This window comes from Strongylocentrotus purpuratus, unplaced genomic scaffold (genome assembly GCF_000002235.5).
Source record: "Strongylocentrotus purpuratus isolate Spur 01 unplaced genomic scaffold, Spur_5.0 spur5_scaffold_12, whole genome shotgun sequence".
Classification (NCBI taxonomy): domain Eukaryota; kingdom Metazoa; phylum Echinodermata; class Echinoidea; order Camarodonta; family Strongylocentrotidae; genus Strongylocentrotus; species Strongylocentrotus purpuratus.
The window spans coordinates 21,667,001-21,689,378 of NW_022145597.1; the positions used below are offsets into that span (position 1 = coordinate 21,667,001).

General features: G+C 36.6%; 1 protein-coding gene across 3 annotated transcripts in view; it reads right to left on the reverse strand.

Annotated features, from left to right (window-relative positions):
- LOC587143 (unconventional myosin-XVI) overlaps positions 1 to 22,378 on the reverse strand; it is a 116,557-nt gene that overhangs the window by 650 nt on the left and 93,529 nt on the right. For all 3 annotated transcript variants that reach the window (XM_030982114.1, XM_030982115.1, XM_030982113.1), the window contains one exon: positions 3,460 to 3,548. In XM_030982114.1, the coding sequence (XP_030837974.1) occupies positions 3,460 to 3,548 (89 nt within the window). The remainder of the gene's footprint in view (positions 1 to 3,459; positions 3,549 to 22,378) is intronic.

The window sequence follows — 22,378 nt, forward strand, 5'->3', positions numbered from 1 at the left end:
ACATTGAATAATGATTGTAGTGTGTATCACATTTACAAATCTGTCTGTTAGCCATAGATAATGTGAGTAACTACTGTGTGCAGAGATATGACTTCCTGTATGTGATGTATTGCTAAACCATCAAATCAATTACATCATTATGTGAATTATAAATGACTGATTATAGCTTTCCTAATTGATGTGCAATTCATCAGCATAGAAGGGCAGATGACTAAACAAGATGTATCCTGAAGATACATGCTAAGCAGGGCATGATAAACATGATAGATAGATAGATAGATAGATAGATGGATCGGTGAATGGACTGATAGATGGATGGATAGACAGGTAGAGAGAGAGAGAGAGGGGAGAGGGAGAGAGGGGGAGAGGGAGAGAGAGAGAGAGGGAGAGAAGAGAGGGATGGAAGAGAGAGAGAGAGAGAGAGAGAGAAAAGGAGATAACAGTGATAAAGATAGAGAAAGATAGATGTAGACAGAGATAGATGAGATATGGAGAGAGAGAAGTTGAGAGAGAGAGAGAGAGAGAGAGAGATAAAAATGATATAGAAATGTAGGGTAAGAAGTACTTATGGAGAGATCGAACATTGAAAGACAAGAGATATAGTGTGTGTGCATGGGTGTAGGTGTGAGTGAGGGTGTGTGTAAGTGTGAGAGACAAAAAGACAAACAGAGTGAGAGAGAGAGAGACAGACAGAGTGAGAGTGAGAGTGAGAGAGAGAGAGATTGCAAGACTAGAAATACAAATCATTAAGTAAGGAACAGACTACCACACAATATTTCAAGTCTAACTAAAGAGAAATTAAATACACCATCTCACTCTCCTAAATATTGGCTCATCATCAGTTAAAAGCATTAACACTCCTGCTACGTGTATACCCTGAATAACCTTTCTCCAGAACCAGGCAAAACATTTCATTTCCCCCATCATTTCCTTCCCTGCATGCATCGGGGTATACGCTCTAACACGCTCCGTCAATGCATGTTACTTAGTCATACGAAACTCAATGAAGGACTCCAACTTCTCAAAGTTATTAATAGACAACGTAGAGGAAGAGATGCTAGGGAAGTTCTGAAATCTAGAAAAGTGACATTTACACTCGGATGCCGTCCCATCTGATTGATTTATGGACAGCGTTTCCTGGATCTGAGATGCCCTTTTCACTCCCAAGATCTTCTAGTCAAGATATATAGTATATATGTAATATAAAGTGTGTATATGAATGCTGCAATGCAATTAGAATTGGAAATAAATGGGCAAGTCCAATTTATTTTTGGCGCCCAGTACACATTATGATCTATCAATAAATTCTGAAGATAAGTTGACATCAGACGTGTCATTTCACTTCATAATTGGTCTTATCCGAGTTTGAAGGAGTGATGTTATCTTAATACAATGATAAGATAAGATGGTAAACTACAAGGCAAGTTAGCTTGGGCTTGGCTTGGCTCTGAAAAAGTAAAATGTACAAATGTATGTATTTACACTGATCATATTTCAAGATTGAATCATGCAATAACTTGTAGGAATTATGACATAAGTTCTGGGTTTAAAATTTCAAACCAGTTGACTTAATATGACTGAGATACAAAAAGACCCAATACAGTTAAAAACTAAATTATTCATATCCTTGTATGTGAGTATGTGAAAAATTGAATTTACCAATTTCATGTTTCTTGAGAATGTGTATAATTAGAGCTTACATAAAAGTATTCATCGAGGGTCCTAATTCAACTAGTCTACCCTTCACTGTTAAAGATAAACTTTAGTACTGGTAATGCGATTGCATTGTGAAAGAAAAGGTGTGGAAAGGATCAGAAACAGTTGATCATGTAGCATGTATGTACTGGTGTGCACTGCAAGGTTCTGGAGTCATCAAAATCATAATAAATTTGACAGAGTCTTGGTAAAGTAACAAGCACTGTACACAGAAAGCTATATATGGGACAACACACATGGTGTCGGGGCTAGTACTACCTTGATTTCCTTGTCTTTCTATGTTCATTACTCAGCAAGTATACATTTTCTTCCAAAATTGTTTGGCACATGTCATTTATTTGTAATCTTGAACATTCAGTGTAAATTTCGTTTGATTCTGTGAAAATTAATTTTCTTTTTTTTTTACCAGAACTGGAGTTTATCTTTAAGTTATTAAAAACATCAAATTTATAAGGCATATGAATAATTTAGTTGTTAACTGTAAGTCATCTACAAATATGAATTTATAATGAGTGAACCTTGAATGGACGTTACCACTAATTTAAAAAAAGTCAAAATTGTAGCTAACACAACTTCAAATATTTTTAATGCGATATGACTGTTTGTAAAACATGAATACAAGCTACAGAATTTACTTTAATCAATGACAATGGGGGGATAAGATTTGGCCAGTGGACAACATAAAGCTATAAAAATAACAAGCCTGTATGATTTAGTTTTAACCATATGGACCTAATCTAACTTAAAACAAAGTGGAAGCTACCATGATTTACAACAAATGATCTTAATGTGACACTTTGTTACAATATGATTGACCTTTCATTATAGGCAGACAATGTGTCAGAACTTGAGGCTCGCAGGACAACAAACTGAGGTGGGAAATGAAATCCAACAGTGTTGCGGAAGGTCATGGGGGTTCATAGCTATTAGAAAGTAATTAGGGTAAATCCGTAGAGGAAAGAATAATAATGGCTGCTAATTAGCGGTGGATACACGTACAAACTAAAGGTTCTAAACTAGAATGACCTAGTCTTTTGTCGTCACAGAAAGAAACAAAACATTAGGTTGGGTTCAATTGCTTTTCTTTTTATAAAATGAACCGGGACCAAAGTGAAGGATGTCCTAACAAATTCCATCCCATCTACAAGAATTCAGCAATCTCTTCAACATTACTTTGTCAGAATTCATCTTGCAGTTAATCCTGTATATAAAGACCCTTCTAGGGAGACAAGAAAAGTGGTCTTTATGGGCAGATGGGCTTTAAACATATGCTTTTTTTTTCCACTCAAGATTCCAAGCAAAACAAATTGTTTTAAGAGAAGGTAAAACAAGTTGATATTTAAAAAACTGAGGGTCTTTCTGTACAGGTGGTCGTTAAAGCAGGTTTCACATTCCATGGTCCTAAAGCAAGACTCCATGCTATCATTTTTTATTGAAGTGAAATGTTCCCCATATTTTGATTTTTTTTCTCATAAATTTGAGGGTTTTTAAATTAAATTACATTTATTAGATATCATTATTATTATTATCATTATCTTTAAATCAAATGACATTTTGAAAATCATTTTTGTTATGATTATTATCATTATCAGTTTTATTATTACTATTTTTTTTTTAAATTTATTTATTTATTTATTAATTATAATTATTATTATTATTATTATTATTATTGTTTGTTTTTTGGGGTTTTTTTTTTTTTGGGGGGGGGAGGAGTTTTCAGTAGATGATCCTTTTTATTCTCACCTCATCCTTGATTCTTCGCTCTCAGCTACATCCAGAAACATCTGCTCCACGTTACGAGCCTCGTCATGGTCATTCAGCGCATGCTGGAACTGCATTGTGGGAAAGAAATGGCAGAAAGAGAAAAAGGAAAAGGAGGTTAAATATCAATATACACAAAAATGTTGATGCTCCTGCCATACACACTGAGAAATTACAGTTAAAATGTTCGGCATTCCTAAAATGAGGTGTAAATTTGGACCTTCAAGGATTCAATCATCACACATCACACTGAGAGATGTGCAAATTTACATACCGGTACCAAGAGTAGCTTAACTTTAAAGGGTGCAAAACTGAACCCCCAAAGGAGCAGTTTGTGATACAAAAGAGATGAACCCTTGAAGGTGCATCCTTTTGGAGTGTTGGTATACGTTCCACTAAGGGTGCAAACTGAGAAGAAACAAGTTCAATTTGCTATTCATTACTGTATATATTACACAAAATCATTTAAGAGGAAGTTTGTAAATTTCTAGTTCCGTTATATACAGAGCGTATGAATAACGTATACTCAACTTTGGTCAATTACCATATAAAAGTTATAACCTGTGGGACCTTTGGTATACTTTTTTTTATATGCACTGACCTACTGAAGCAACGCCTTGAGTTTCTGTTCTTAGTCACAATTCAAGAATGGGACAAAAGGCTTGATGTATGCTACATTATAGAATGAATGTGTGTGACACCTATTTCCTTGGATAAAATAAGTATCGCTTCTGGTGCCTCTAAACAATTTGAATGTTTTATGAAAGACGCTAAAAAACTGAGGAAGAACAGGATAAATATTGGACACAAGAGAAAGAGAGACTATCAATATATAAATGGAAAAAATATATATACATCATGTATATCAATATGTACATTTAAGACTGACGGCACAGAAAAATTATAAATTCAATCCAACTGGACAAAAAAAAGCGTAGTGCAATAAAATCACATAAAAGTGACACAATTGATATGAACAATCTGATACAACCTTACATACTATTCCATTCAACCTGGATTATAACAACGATGTGCAATATTGAGAAAATATATTCTTGATACAAGCGTGATTAAATCCTTCAATAATTGTTCAGAAGTGCAATCGCAAAGATGACCCGAGGCTTACCTGTCGTTTGCTTTTCTTTGAACATGAAGCACCCATTTTATGATCAAACAAAATCAACTGGACTGGAAAAGATTCGGCTATCACCAGCCTACTGATTATGAGACTATACTACCTAATGATTCTAATATTGTTTGTTAAATACACTTATCACCACCTGGTGACAGTACCTCTTCCCAAAAAGGAAAGTTCATGAGATAATAATCATGATATTGCGTGACATTCTTTGGCTTGTAAAAACAAGGGTGAAGCTAAAAGCGACAAGAACAGGAGATCTTTCGCCCACCTGTTAATGAAACACATGGTGTCAATGTAATATATAAATACTCCTAGTGAGATACGCAGGTGCATATTAAACAAACTATGTCGTCTGCTGAGCACCAGAAGGGCATGAACTCTTACAGTATCCAACAAAAATAAGAAAAACTATTTTGAAAGACATCAAACATTCCTCTTCAACTCCTGACTGTTTACACTCTTTAATGGAATTTATTTATTTATAAAATATCACAGAATGCCAAAACTGGCATTGCTTCAAGGCTTGTGTTTTTAATAAAACTTTGTAAATAGTTACATTAAAGTATTCAACTGTTTGTTCAGGATGTATTCACATTGGTTGGATACTATATCGAGGGGTCAGTGACACAAAGACGTAACTCCATTTTGGCCATTTTGAGAAAAAGTGGTTTATGTGTCACTGAGCACTTGGGCCTTAAGGAGTTTAAGTCTATGTTTCACTAGCCATTGACTTCAATGGGGTGTTCGGTGGAGTTCACTCTTGGTGGAAAGCCCACATTTTTCTGAACATTTTGATATCAAATACCGCCTATACCGGTTCTCATTTTGGCAATATATGGAGTTACGTCTTTGTGTCACTGAACCCTCGATATATGCTTACATACATGCACAGTTAATGGCCCTCCTCGCCCTCTACAGACAATATTATGCATATATGTTTAGGAAGTTCACAATGAAAATTATGAGGTTATAATCTGTGATATGCACTCTGTACAGGGGTGCTAAGAAAGGAAGTGGTAGGTATATGTGGTTAATATGGTTTATGAAAGTGGGTGGGGATGTTATTGTTCCTGTGCACGATCCCATTACCCCCACCCCCATAGCTACGCCTCCAATCGCCATGGTTACACCTTTGTGTGGGTGTATGGCATGTGAAAGTATACAGCTCAGGATATCAGAATTCAAAGCCTCACTCATTAACCTTTAATGAATGTAATCATAGTTTCAAATTGCTACACTTCAAATTAGTTTTCAAATGTTCATTTACTTGAGAAAATTAAGGAATGTCAATTGAAACAGAATAATGTAGATGGTTATTAAGATATTAATGGAAAGAATGGGGTATTGTAAAACACATAAATAATTGTGGAGAAAACTATGTGTATGGGTGTGCACTTCAATGGATACATTGTTACAAATGATCCTAGGAGTGGGAAAAACAGTTAACAAATCAAAGACCAAAATGTGCTCCATTTAGAGAAAAGAAGTCTTAGAAAAGTGAAAAGTACACCAAAAGAAGCTTTATCGTGCTGAATAAATCAATTTATGACTCGATTGAAATCAAATCTATACAAAGGCAAGAGATAGCATAACCAAACTTGATTCCCCATCAAGTATTGACAGAAAAGTCTGTGAATCATTCTTTCCTCGATCTCCATCATGTCTACTTTATGCACCCAGGAAACACATTAAAAAATCACCCCTGTTATATATATAGACCCTGTTGAAGTATATTTCCCTTCTTAATTAATTATTTAGATCATTTATATTCACATGACTGTACAAATCTACTTAAAAAAGCTGGGAGCTGCAGCCCCTCCCCCCTCCCCCTCCCGAGTTCCGTAGCCCCTGTAAAGTGCATCGTAAGCCCATTTCCTGATCATTATTTCCATCATTTCTATTCACATGACTATAACCTCTACAAATAACCAGCGTTGCATCATGTGAGGGCCACATGCATACGTATCACTTCCCTACGTGCCGAAGCCCATGCGTGCGGCTTGGGAGGGAACTCCCAGTGTGAGTGATAGTCTTGAGCGATAACGGCAGAGTGCGTCATCGAGCAGAGCTAGCGGACCTCACCTTGGTAAGCTGATACACTGATCAGCCTTGGACCATCACAAATTAATGACTAACTTGACCTCAAATTCACTTCCTTTACACCACGCAATTAATAAACCTAAAACAGCAAGAAAAACATTGGGTGGGGCTTCACTATTCCTTCACGACCGACTTGTGAAATATGTATCAAACTCTGTGAGTTTTGACAAAATAATGCCTTTTCCTTTGAATTGATAGAAGCATTGTTCCATTTAAGAACAATGCTTCCAACTTCCAACTAATTAGAATGACGAGCCCTTATCTCATTTTGCCAGGAATTAAACGACAAGCTGAATCTCACAAATGTGAGCTAAAATATCAGAATATGTGGGATTTAAGGCACTAAAATGGTTACTAAAAAAATATACTCTTTAACATTGATCATGTGAAGTAATCAAATATTTAAAGTAGGCATATTGTCATATGGGTACATGTACCTTGCACCCATATGACAATAGGCATACTTTGAAGCATGCAAAAACATATTATGTTTCTTAGCACTGATCATAATTTATTCAACTGTTATATTCTTTCTATGAATTTGCTTAAGACATATCATAAAACCTTTATTTTTCCACATCCATTACCCACTTCAGTTATCTCACCATCAATATTCTTTGATCTAAGGTGTACCTATAATTTTTTGTTATGAATGTACTATTTTTAATGACTTTTTAATACCATTGTATTTTGTGAAGTATCCTTGTGTTATTGCTTATGTAAATTGCACTCAATTCAGCCAAAAGGCTGCCATGAACAATGTTTTTTTTATACCACAATGAATAAATACATGGAACAATATAATATAATCAGGAAAAAGTGAAAACAAAGTGCACAAAATGTGGCTACCACAACTACCACATATATCTATATACATATATTATTTTATACACCGGTATATTTGGATTGTATTATTGGATTGAATTAGTTGGAATGATAGGGTCACAAAACATGGTTTAAAGTCAATAAACACAAGAAAAAGTATTGGATAGTAAATGTGGAAGAGGCAGACCAAGCATCGGGATGGTGTGCGACTTTATGGTTTTATTAAGTTGATTATCCCTTTAAGTTGATGTACTGGAACCGCTATACCAGGCCTACCTAACTCAATCGACACCCACATGATAAACAAACTGTCCACTGCCCTGGGCTACTCAGTGAAGGAAGTAGCGCAAACGAACATCACCGGAAACACACGTATCCTCTTTCTCCCCCGTCTTATACGCCTCCAGCAGTATATGCTGAAGTACACTAGGTGTACCATCAGATACCATTAGAACAGAAGACAGAAGAAAACCCTGATACAAACCAACCATAAATTTGATGGCCATCTGATTTTAAAGAAGAAGAAAAATCGCTCATCACTAGATCATTAAAAGGTCAAACTTTCTTAATGAGGCTCTTAATACATTACAATAATAATTGTAACATTTTAATTGAAATGTTATCATGGGCCTTAATTCAGAGAAAGGGACAGTGGCTGAGAATTGGAGTGATGCCAAACCAGTTGCAAGACTATTCCAAAGTTGAAGCCTGCCTGTATCTTTTCTTGACTGAAAGGCTATGGCATATTTTATGGCATATTTAAGTATTCATATTTTGCACGGGATATTGAGATATATTAATGACTTAAATGATAGAGAGAGAGGGAGAGACAGGAAAACATAGAGAGGAAGAGAGAGAGAGAGAGAGAGAGAGATAGACACACGGAAGGATAGACACAGAGAGGCAATGAGAGACAAGGAGAGGAAGAGAGAGAGAGAGAGAGAGAGAGAGAGACATACCGACAGAAAGAGAAAGATAGAGATGTAATGCAAGGGGGAGAGAAAAAGAAAAAATGAGAGGAGAGATCCTTTCTAGACCTTCAACTGACACTGAATAATCAAAAGCTTGAGTGTTAATGACAAATGTGCCAAATCCTCTATAACATGGCCTCAAAATAAGGAAGAATAAGACAAAACCCTTTAATACAAATCTTAGCAGGGTCAGATTTTAATGTTGAGCCTCAAATAAATGAGGCACTATCTATTAATACAGGTTAAAAACTGCTTTGACCTGCAATGGTGGCTTAGAATCAATACCAAGTCATTTCTTCACACATATTAGGTAAAAATGGAGTGACTCGTACTTCATGTGTGAATCAGTTTGAAAAAATCATCATCTTTGCACATCCAGCTAGGAATGCTTCTTTTCCAAGTGGCTATTCTTCAATAAACTCATTCGATTAACTCCATTTCATTAGCCAGAATACACAATGCACAATTACTTCAACTGTTGCTCATTCTCACAGACCTCTAGCAATACAATGAAGCTGTAAACACTCATAAAATTCACATATTTTTGAAAAATAACCTATGCTTTATATCACAAATTTTCTGCAAATCTTGAGCATCAAGACATCTCCACTCGTGAAATTTTTGTAAACGGTTTTTGTTCTTCTCTCTAATGTGAACAGGTTCCAGTGAGTAAGTGGCATGTAATCAAGTTGTCAGGGCGCCTAAACGAATTGGCCTCAGACTATTAGCTGCATCTGAAGACATTTATTCTCATGTCCTTGGTTATAATAAGCTGGGAATAGACAAATAACAGGTCACCCCTAAATCAATCTAAATTAACAAAATACACAACCTTAAAGGTAACCCTCGCATTTGCCATGAAATTCAAGTAAACTCTTTTGTGGAGATAAAATGTTCTAGATCAAGTACTTCAGAACATTTAATCATAAAACTACAATTTCAACTCTGTATAAGGAGGACGGAAAAGGATAAATCTTGCGGAAATTCAAATCAAAGGCTGAAACACAAACAAGCTAAAATTGAATTATGAAAAGAACTTGAAATTATAAATTTCATGATAGGCATGAATGTTGTAATCTTGAAGATTGAATTTTATGACACTAGGCTTTAAACACATGGTACGCAAAACCATTTTCAAAGTTATCATAGTGACTACTTGTAACAAACAATTCTTCAACATAGAAGTGTAGCTTAAGAAAAACTGATGGATAGAAATTACTTCCCATTGGAAGGCCTTCTTTAAAGTAACATAAACGAAAATACAAGATTAACTTGTATGAAAGCCCCGCCAACTTTCTAGCATATTTACTCCTTTGAAGTCCACAGAGACTGAGATATATCTGAAGTGTTAACAGATATGAGCAGCAACAGAAAAACATATATTAACTGGTCAAAACATGTGTTCCTAAATAACAGAATGAAGAAATTAGAACTGCTAGAAGTCCAGACTGTAAGTTGAATTAGAAGGAGAATTATAAACATCTGGTAAGGCTCCAGATTTCTATGAAATACAATTAGGTAAAATATGAAAACACGTTGTCCTACATTAACTAAACAATGCAACACAGATAGAAAGAGAAGGAAAGCTAGATCAGAATGAATAAATGTGAATACAACTTACTGACAGAGAATTCAACTACAAAAAGAGAGCAATTTTAAGTGAAAATTGATTGACATATCCTTGAAGTTGGAAATAACAGGAATACATAATTTTGCCAAATAGGCCAAGTTTTATCAGCAAAAGACTTTGTAAACACAAAACAAAGGAGTATCTTGCCAGCTCTGCTGATTGTATGCTTGTTGTTCCATGCTTTTAACAATACTCCATCTCATGCGGCTTTCTCTACACTGTGGTAATCATATCAGTCCTTATAAATTCACTTAGATGTGGAGAGATGAATGCTCAATGAGATAGAAAAGAATGCATGTATGAGATTGAATTGAAAAAGAGAAAAACAAAAAAGACTGATGAAAGCATGAGGGACAGAGAAGGGGGCATACAGAGGCAAATGGACAAGGTGTGGAGAGAGAAAGGGAAAGGAATGAATAGGGCAGGGGAGGAAGAACAAGAGACAAAAGAAAGAGAGAGGTGAATGAAGGAAGAAAATGAGACAAATACAGAGAAAGAAAGAGAGAGAGAGAAAAAAAGAAGAGATAAAAGAGAAGTGTGGAATGACAGGAAAGAGAGTGGAGAGAATGTGATCATTTATATTAATACATAAAGAGTATTATCTTAATGAATAAAGAGAGATCACCGAAACAGAAGAAAAAAGCTTGTAATAAAGATAGCTTTACAACTAACATACCCTCTTAGAGAAAAAGCTTGACTCTGAGCAGTGAAAGGCTACATTGATGCTTGCAAAAGGTGATTTAGACTCAGACGATGATGACGATGACGACGCTGGTGGTGGTGGAACTTCCGGAGGAGCTGGGCGTTGAGAGGGAAGGGGTGGAGGGATGCCCCCCTGAGGAACAAGAGGAGGGGGAGGCTGGTGGTATTGATGTTGCTGCTGCTGGTATTGATGTTGCTGATGGTGGTATTGTTGGTGATGGTGGTTAGGATTTTGGTGGTGATGATGGGGGTAAGATCCATGGGGGTCATAACCCATATGCGATGGGAAAGAGGGGTTTCCTGGCACCCCAGGGGAGTGAGGGGCGTGGTAGAAGTGACTGTGTGGCGAAGAGCCCAAAGGGGACTGTGCAGCACCACAAAATGGCCCATACCCAAACGGCTGACCAAAACCATGGTACTGGGGGCTGGGGTAGGGACGTGGGTGGTAATCCTGGTGAAACATTGGTGGAGGCAAGTGCCCAGGGCCAGGGGTACAACCTTGCGCCCCTGAAGAAGGGCTTGGCATAGCTGAATAGTACATATTGAGTTTCGTCCTGGAACAAGGCTTATATCTGCTTTAGATATCTACATAAAGCTTTCAATACTAGTGCAAGTCTCAAAAATGTCAGCCATTGAAATTCCCTTTACAAGAATTAAGAGGAGGTTCTCTCACGGATTGGATAAAACAGGATCAGATATTCAAATCACGACTTCAGTTATGAGGAGTGTTAATTCAACATGGTCTAAAGTCAATAAACACAAGATGTCTACTTTTGATGTGAACATAGAATATGATCTCACAATCTTTAAAGCAGCAGTTCAAAAGAATTCTCACTCAAATTGCAAATCCTTTGGGGTAGCCCTGGACGAACATGTATAACAAAAACCTTAGATGCCACAGCTTGAAGTTATTTTACACATTTTGATTTTCCTTCCGCTAATAAATCCTCCAAGACTTTCCACATGTAATATACTCCAGGAACTTTGAACATCACCAGGAGCAAATTTACTCACAAATGCTGCTTACAAGTAAAGCTTTGCTTACTGTTGACACGCAGGTGTATATTATGTCTTAGACATAAAGTAGGTAGATTTCAGCTTTGGCCTTGTTGCAAATTACTTTAAATTTTTTAAAAAGCAGGGTCAGAAAATTCAGCTAAAAAGAGAAAAATTTATAATTTAATATCAGGTTGATACAAAAAGCGTTGCTGGGTTTTCTCAGTGATGCTTAGGTTCTTGATGAAGTTTGACTCTTAATTTCCACATGTTCTCATCAGCTGTTAACACATGCCTGGAGTCCTTTTTTCATGAAAGAACGTAAAAATGTCAAGTTTGGCGGCAGCTCGCAAACCCCTGATAATCACAGTACTCGAGAGAAATCAGAGCCTCGTGTCTCTGAGTTCGCCCGGCAGCTGTGTCAATGCCGCAAGTCCTTGGTGAGCCTGATGATCGAAGGTCCAACGAAAGATTCCTCCTGAATCTAAGCTCCGCTGCAGCAAGAACACAGAACAGGCTTTCCAACACGACACCCTTTTCATGCAAAACCCCTCAGAACAGTGATTGGACGTTCGACGAGCACAGGACGTTGGATATCCTTATCGGTTAAGCGCAGCGGACGCATGAAGAAAACAAGATTGCACGGTAGCGCGATAGCAAGACACAGAGAGACAGAAGGAGAAATCTCCCTCTCACCGGACTTGCCTAAATCAAGTTTTATTAGTTCAACGGTAGCTCTGTCTCCTATTTGTGTACCTTCCTGAGCTGTACAGCTAGTGAGGAGGGGTAATGCTTGAGGGAATAGCGGGGGGAGGAAGTCCCCCTATGGGTAGCAAATTCAACCGCGGTGTTGCGTTACAACTCCACATCCCCACGTCAATAACCTGCTCTAGCTCATCTTGTCGATTCCAACTTCAAGACGAGACTGCGGAGAAGGTAGATACGTACAGGTGAGCGACAGCTAGGGATTATGGGGAGGATGTCAGGGTAATTCTCCCTCCCAGTGGTGTGTTTTTCTGCTGTCGAGTTTTGACCTTTCAGAAGCAGGATGAGAGACTCTTTAAACAAAACAAGATGGGGGTCCTTCGTAAACTTTACGCAAATATTAAATTCAGTTATTATGAAGGAAGATGATGATTAGAATTGCTTTTTTGTTGATCCTGGCTGATAATTAATAGCCCTACCCCAAGAGGAAAGGGTGTGTTCTGGAGACGTTTACTCGCTCTGTCTTCATCTCTAAACATCTGACAATAAAACACTTGCAGAACTAAATGATCACTAATTGCATCTGAGAAATGTGTCTTGGATTAAAAGCTCAGAAATGTTGGATCATTCTGCAACTCTGATAACTGGAAACAATTAGGACTAAATCAAGTTCAATCTCATAGGACAGTAGTAACATATGTTACACATTTTCTCTTTAGTGATAAATTTGCAAATTAATGTCTACCAGGCATATTTCATCTAACACACATGAGTACAGCCTGCAACACAGATTATGGCATTGCCTCAACAAGGCTAGGTGTTTACAATTCTCATTTAAACTTTGGAGAGATAGAAAATCAAAAAGTAAAGACCTGTGTTTTTTTTCTCTTTCCAGAATACATATAGAAGGATTTGATCAATGAGTATTTCTACAGGCTTAGATGGTATGTCATTGCTCTTTGATAAGTAACTGCACCTACAGCTTTACATCCTATCCAAGAGACTTATTTTAGTGGATATGTTCCCTCTATGATAATAGAGAACATTGATATATGAAGACTTACAGTTGCTTTACATGATTGCAAGGAAATTGCAAGCAAAGCGAAGATCATACTGCTCTTCATGTACTTCCCTCCTCGACCCCATAACTACTACGGTTGTAATTAAATCAATTAATCACTCATCACACTTGATTGTCTTGTACTTCTATATTTACACAGACCTTGGTCGTCGTATCTGAAATTAGTAGATCTTATCCACGGTCAAGGGATTAAGGCTGACGTAGGATTTGGTCGTCTCATATAATCTCTCCTTCACTCTTGTCCCATCAAAAGGTCACTGGTCAACTCAAATTGGCAAGGCACATTAAGATAACAGAATCATTACACAGAATGTATCGCCAATTAAGACCCCCAGAAAGCATTAATTCTATATAAAAGTACAGGTATAGGATTTAAAGCCCTTCTGGGCCTCAACAGACAATGTAGCTTCAATAGTGGGGCCAGACTTCGAATTGTGAAAGTGTACAGAAAGTATTCGTGTTTAGACGGAAAAGCCAGTAAAGAAGAGGACAGAAGCCAAACCTACTAAAGACTAAAAAGAAAGAAATAAAAAGAAAACAGGGCCCCTCCATAGTGGAGAAAAATAGATGGGATTCGGATATTTGCCCTCTAAAATCATAAAACAACCACTCTAAATACACCCTTTACTCCTAATAGGAAGAAACAGTTTGTTTGGCAATAAGAGAAAATGCCTTTCTAACCTATAGCCATGGTACTATAAGGGTATTAAGTATATTATTTTACATAGGATTTAAGCTCTTGTGGCTCTTCTTGCCAAGAAACATAGCAAGAAGCATATTTATTAATATGGAACAAATATCAACATACTAGAGGCATCCTGATGAAAATGAAATAGTTTGCTTGGCAATAAAAACATGCCCTTCCAACTCAGGAGAACTAGATGGGCATTAAATTATATTCCTTAAAACAGGATTAATGCCCTCCTGGCACCAAAAACAGAAAATATGTATGTTCTTAATAAGAAAAATAGATATTTATCAATATGAAGGAAAGATTTTTATCAGAATAAACTAGACATTCTGATGAAAATAAAATAGTTACCATGTCAAATGAAATATATCAATTCTCATCTAGAAAACGACATTTTCAAAATTATGTTAGATGAAAATGAATTTGAAAAAATTCTGAGTGCAAATATGTGTCAGAAACCAGCTTTTAAATCCTTGAGGACAGAGTGGAATAAATCTGAGATAAAAATCAAGGATATTCTTGCGAGTGAAAGAGCCACCTTTTTGAATACCGGTAACCAGATTATCCTTGAATTCGGAAAGGAGAGCTTGGATGAATCACTTAAATTCATATCTTGTTGATTTTGATAAAGGTGTAATATCATGGATTCTAAAGGGCTATGCTAGCAATTGACATAAAATGACATAAAATATGCAAAGCCTAAATCACTATTTACAAAATCTGGGAAGTGAACATTTTTCCATAAATGACAAATTGCTGGCAACCTGTGTATTGTTATAGATCCAGCATCTAAAAAGTATAAATCTACAATTTGGTGAAAGGGGTTACTCCTCTGCTTATTTCAAATGGTGGTTATATACTTTGTTTTTCAAAGTGTGCCAGTTCACTTTATGGTTGATTATAAATTAGTTTTTTGGGGCAGTTATGGAGGAAAAGAGAATAAATTTCTGTTGACATCAAATTGTTACTTTAAAAAAAGGCTCACATATGACATAATATAATATATTACTATCTAACAAAGAGAAGCATTCTGCACATTCTAAATTCCAGAAGCGTTAATGTGAGTTCTAGATTTCTTATATATCTCACTGGGTGGTTTTTTGAAAATGAATATATTCACCAATAAATTTATATAGGTTTAGAATATATTTAGATACATGTCTATTGTTTCAGGCAATATATAATCCCTTGAAACATCATGTATCCTTTGTCTCCTTCCTAGTATTAGGAGAGAGAGAGGGAGAGAGAGAGAAAAAAAGAGAGAAAGAGAGAGAGAGAGAGAGAGAGAGATACAAACTGTCACTCATCATAAATGCTACAAATCTGAACTATTCACCTTCCAGATAGGAAGATTGACGATGAATTTGGCTAGGAAAATACGCTTGATTTGATCAATTTAAACAATTTCACGGCTAAAAATATTGTCTGTAAACGGCTGATAGGATCAAATTGAGTATTTTGAGATCGGATAGGATCGTGTGCATGACACACCGACAGTATGAGACATGTCCTAGGTAACACATGACATGAGTGGTATTTTTATAATCAGTCGTGTTGCCATGGCGACTAATAGGTATTGTCTGCCATGAGTCATACCGAGACATGAGCAGAGAATTAAGGGTGTAGGCCAAATCCTAGCTTCTACATGTATGGGTCTTAATTACTACACGTAAGCCATTTAAGAGCTGATTACTTGCAGACCAAAATACTCTCTAACACACATCTCCATTATCTTTCTTTCACAGAAAGTGGTCTGTTAATATCACATAGCATGACATTCAGGTCTAGATCTCAGAAAGTTGAAGGGCATATTTTCCAGACATATCAATAACAATGAAAAGAGAACCCAATTAATATCCTTGTTATATCTTTTCCCTTTCTAAAAGTATTGGTAGTTCTTTTGATCTGTTTTAAATTTCATGGCAATAGTGAAAAGAGAAGAAATATAGCATAGATTTTTTTGTTTGATTCTAACAGTTTCCATTGATTTGCAAAAGTCCAATTCAAATTTCCTTATAAATTTTTTTTTATTATAACATAACATTATAACAAGGTATAAGGAATGCAGGACATCCATTTTGCACAAATAAAATTCCAAGTTATAGCAAACAGTTCTGCTATATATCCTGACAAAAAATCTGCAGCACATGATTTTAAAACATTTAGATTATATACACTTGCTGTACTCACGTACATGTACCTCAAAATGAATATATCTAAGAAGATTATTCCACATTATACGAGTCCAATATAATGTGGCTGTTACAGGAAATCACCACTCAAAAATAATTATGGCAAACAATGAGAATGTAATAATCTAAATAAAGGATGTTTATATGTACAGCATGAACCTCATTTTCTTCTGTTCCTTACGTAGAGGTTTTAATTGATAATAACAAAGAAAGGGGAAATACTTGGTGGAATTCCAATGTGTATTAATGAGCAACAATGCTTTAGCATGTTTGGCACAAAACTGAAAGTTTAGAATATAATGTAACCACAACTAATTGGCTAACAAGATGGATGGCTGTATATATAAATAGCCTATCAAAATAATGAATACCAAGACAATGAATGAAAATCACTTACATCTAGAGATGAATCCATATACTAGCTGATGTGTGTAAGGTGATGCAATAAATCCTTCTAAATATACACCAACAATCTGATTTCATATGCACCTCATACAAATTTACATCCACAACTTCATGACATCACTGCAGCTTCCAAAATGTTTGAGTGTATTCCAGCATGAATTCCAAAGTATCTCCAGTATATATTGCGAGACAGGAACATGTACAACATGTACCGTAGTACCAGCAATCTCATTTAAAAGGAACCTGATACAAATTTGTATCAATAACTTCACATCACAAGAACTTCCAAATGTTTATACCGTATTCCAGTTCAGGCATATATTATTTCAATACTACATTAAGAGGCATCTAGAATATATGAACTTAACAATACCAGCATTTTGTGTATCAATGACCGACTGTAAGTCTGTAGCAATGAACTTTTCTGTTAGAAATACTGGTGGGTCAGTCATGGGATGGGCCAGGGATGTACTTAGCAGAAACACCACAATAGATCCAGCAGGTGGGGTTATAGAGATATAGAATTACCAGAGAATTCAAAACCATCTGTGGATGTAGAAAACTCAATGATAGAATTAGAATCTGCCTTTTTTAATGGCATTATTTTCATTATGGAGGGGGATCGAGAGAGAGAGAAAAAATAGTGGTGGTTATCAACAAAGGAAGTAGTCTTCTCCAGGCCCAGCCGGAAATAATATCAGGGAAATCGGAGGAGGCTGGATACAAATGAGGGGCATATCGGTTCATTTCAAATGTAAGGGGTCAGATAAGGCACAAAAAGTACAGCCCCAAAGAGTTGAAATTGCTGAATTCGATAGTCTGGTACTTCAGGGTTTGTAGTAATGGCATGTACAGTTATACCTTATTAAGTACTAAAAGAAAGAGCAATTTAGATTTTCTTTTAGGGGGGGGGCAAGAAGAAGGGTGCATCTCTCACCCTTGGTACATCCTGGTAGTTATATGATTTGATTGAGGGGTTGATGAGGAAACCACAAAGTTCAAGGGTCATTTATGCAGAGCAACAATAGAATCATTACCAGGAACTCTTCAATATGACCTACTTAGAGGGAAGGTTTAAAGATTTAACTGTGCTTTTGGTCAAGATGAACATAAATTCAGAACCAAACAAAATTGTAAAGATTACAAATAATATGACAACTGCCTAAATTAATTAATTTGGAAGCCGGAACTTTCATAGTAATTGGGTAGTGAGCAACGAAGAAACAGAATGTTGGTTTACTAGAAGATCAGAATGGACACAATTGGATAACACAGAGTCATAAACGAGTTCTGCTTTTCAGGAAATGTGATTCCAAACCTGTTTTGGTAATTAGTGTGTATTTATTTTATTTTCCAATACGCATCTACTGATTGATATTCAATAATACCAGGTGCCCTATAAATGCGTTTTGATTTACAAGAACTCAAGGTGAATTTAATAGCTAGTTCATATGACATAGGCGCGTTTATCGGGGCTTGCCACTAGATATGTACATATCGTACCCCACTATCATACCCCACTATCGAACCCCACTATACGATCGTGACTTGTGGGATGTCACATTTATCGACTCTTCACGATTCACAATAAAGGCCTTGTCTCTTTGCAGCTACTCAGCGCTATTTCTCTGAACCGGAAACTAGCCTGGGAATTCCTATTTGTACGTGAGGTTCAAAACAGCTTTGCGTTTATCGATCTCTCAAAAACGTGATTCTGGCTGTATGTCACATTCAAAACACACCTTTTTGCGTCTTTAGATATGCCCATATCTAAAGCCCTTTAAAAAAGGCTTTGCGTTTATCACCTTCTAAATTTGCCTGAAAGACGTTTGAGAAACCTGATTCTAGCCAAAAATTTGGTCGATAAACGCAACCAAAGAAGACATACCCATTCACTAACAGAAGCCTGTTCGACAAACTGCATTCTCTACAAATAAAAATACAGGAGGCTTTTCAGAAAGGATATATTTAAAATGAAAGAAATTGCTTTACATTTAAACAAATTCTATGTAAATATCCTCTGCAATGTAAAAAGGAAGGCATTACTTGAGGAGTAGTCTACCAATGTACTTTTTACAATTAATGATTAATAACATTCCCCCACATGTTCCCAATATAAATTACAAGTATTGCAGTCAGCTGAGCTCTGCCTCAAACATGATGCGAGAGATAAGGTATACTCTGAGGAGCTTTTCACTTACCCTTGAGAAATTCAATTTTCTCCTGAATCATATTGATTCAGTTACAACCACACAAATATCTGACTTGGCACCAACTCAGTTTGGGGTTGGGTAAAAGGAAATCTGGTTTATCTTCATTTACTCTAAACCAAAGACATTGATGCGACAGATCACCGATCTATATAGTAATTCTTGTTCCTCCAGTCATAGAATATCTCATAAATTCAAATATCGGCCTGTGAGCAGATTTTGTGGACTGTCACACATTAGAAATGTCAATGAACTTTGTTTGTTTTTTAAATTTTCCTTGAAAAACAACATGTTGACCTGACTTTTGATATGGGGTTATTTCAGTTCCTGCAATCATACACTGTAATGCAGGTTGATAGTATTTTGTCACCTCATGCTACAATGTCAATGAACTTGTGTTTCCTGATCCTAACCGTATGGCAAATGTCCAAAACATTCTGAAAGGTACATACAGACCACCAAAAGCAAACAGGAAGAGTGGAAACGGTGGTCTTAATTGTATATACAGGTCTTAATTAAACACAGGTCTTTATATGAAACGCTATATAAAACACTTGAATGGATGTGCACCGTTTTGACCACTAGCGATAATTTGTCTATTGTTTCCAAACAATTCTCTAGCCATATACTGCACCTTACAAAATATCAATGAATAAAGACTTGTTTTTCAATTCCTCGTTTCTTAAAGACAATCACTAGACATTACACATTTTAAGAACTAAATTTTAAGTACTTTTCCTCTTCCTTCGTGCCCTTTTGAATACACATATAAGAGTTTTAAAAAATGAACAGTTGCACTTTTCAAGTCAGCGTCACTAGACAAACTCTTTCTTCATGCTCTTTTGAATGACCAATTTAAGAGAAAAAATGGAGTTGCATTTTTCAAGTCAGCGTCACAAGACAAACGACAAATGTCAATGTAGGTGTGAACACTTCTGCACTTTGTTCTATTGCCATTAAATGGTTCAAATGTGAGATGAATCGTTGTAGAATGTGATATATGTAATTATAAAAATGAGACTGCCCTAATTAGCTTCAAAACCCTCTTTACACTGTCTGATATGGGAATCGAATGTGTGTAAAATCTATGTAAAGAGATATAAATGAACACCCTTCCAGCTCTCAGCAGATTATATTAAAGACTCAACACCTGAGAGACACCTTTAATAAAAGATCTGGAAAGGGAGAGAAGGGGGCAATAAAAATATTGCCACATATATTCTGACAGGAAAACAGATGAGGAAAATAGTTGGAGAAAAAGCTACTAAAGAAAGAAAATGGCTGAAACTGAAGAAAGACAAAGGTATAGATATATGGTGAGAGAGGAGATAACAGAAGAAGTAGCAGTAGAAATAGTAACAGAATTTCGCAGAAATTACACTTGAAACAGCAGTAAATTTAAGTAGAAGTAGATGTAGACGTAGCAGTATGAGTAGAAGCTAAAGTATAATTACTAAAAGTAGCAGCTGGAGTAATATATAATAGATGTAAAGAGGTAGAATCAGAAGCAAAGTAGAAACAGGAGAAAGAGTAGACGGAACAGTAGCAGGAACAGGAACAGAAACAGGAACAAGAACAGTAGAACTGGAAGCATAATGAAGAGCAGCAGCAGAATGATGGAGCCATATTAGAGGTAGACATACAGGTGCAGGTGGGAGTGGGAGTGGGAGTGTGGGCATAGGATAGGGAGTGAGAGTGTGGGGATGGTTGGGTGGGAGTGTTTGTGGGTGGGGGAGTTAGAGTGGAGTGGGTGTGGGTGTGAGAGTAGATGTGAGACTAGAAGGAGTAATTAGAGTATAATTAGAGTAAAAATCAAAATTGAGAAGTAGAAGAAGTAGTAGAAGAAGTAGAAGTAGCAGTAGTAGGAGGAGAAGTAGGAGAAGGATCATGAGAAGGAGAAGTAGAAGCAGAAGCAGAAGCAGAATCAGAAGCAGAAACAGAAGTAGAAGTAGAAGTAGAGTATACCAATATTATATTGCATTAGCTGATATGCCTAATTAATAAAAGACAGACTTCAAGCAATATCCTCTATAAAGAACCAGAGTTTCAAAAGTGGAATTTCGTTTCGGCTTTACGTCTTTATATTCTGTTTTAAAGATAGCTCTTTTTTCCAAATTTTCCAAAGCACTTTTGGAGCTTCACAGAGCTAAATTATTCTGTGTACCTGTTTTGTCAACCTCCATTATGACAGGTAATTGATCATGGCTTTGATGAACAGTTAAATTTGCGGTAGATATTCTCTGCTGAGAGCCAGAAGGGCATTGATTCCAGGTTCGGCATTATTAACTAACATCTTTCTGGCTCTTAGCAGATGTTATCTTCAGCCACTGAGACTGGCTTTAGCCATCTGCCTTCCACCCGATGCTCAGATCACATTGGCTTTGTGCCATCAACAGCATACTAGAGGCAATTTAGTGATAACCATACTCCAAAAGCATTTGAGGACATGCATAATGACCCTACTCAGTCTAGAGTATCGTTATTGCCTATTTATTAATATAGATTTAAAAATGATTAAAGATCATTATCTCAGACAGTCTGATACTCTGCAACTTGCTATGATTAACAGCACTTCCAAGGATTGAACAAGAAGGCTTCTACAGCAATTTTCTTTTGCAAAAATACATATTCTACCAGGCACTGAAAGAATAGTTGTTTATCAGCATCTATCATGAAGGTAAAGTGAGTGTCACATCAAATCATATTTTCTAATCTAGAGGAAAGTACACTTTTTAGGTTTCAAGTATGAAATTCAATACAAAGATTCTAGCATTTTGAAATGCCTGAAGCACTAAAACGGCTAATTGATACAACTGGTAAATGAAGGCTCTGTAGACATTGAAAGATGGTAAAGTATCTGAACAGGACAACTTACAACATTCCACAGATTCACTTTTTACACTGAATCAATCAAATCAATACAATATGTGTAACAAAAGTGGTTACCTGCGAAAAGCGGAAACCACCCACAGCCGTCATTTGTCCCGAATGGTTCCTTAGCATACATCCACAAAATTAGTCCCAGCTCACACGGAACTGATTACACAACTCTCAAAACCCGATGCTGCTATGTATTAAACCCCAGATGTATAGTCTGCGAGGGGAACTGAAGGAGCTACAGTGCTACAGTCATAAACCCAATCCAGTAAGCAGCGGGGAATAAATTGCATATTTCCCGCCGGCAGGAAGCACAGTGTCTGACGTATCTAGAAAGAGAGAGCGAGGTGCGAGGACGACGGGCCGAGATCGTGC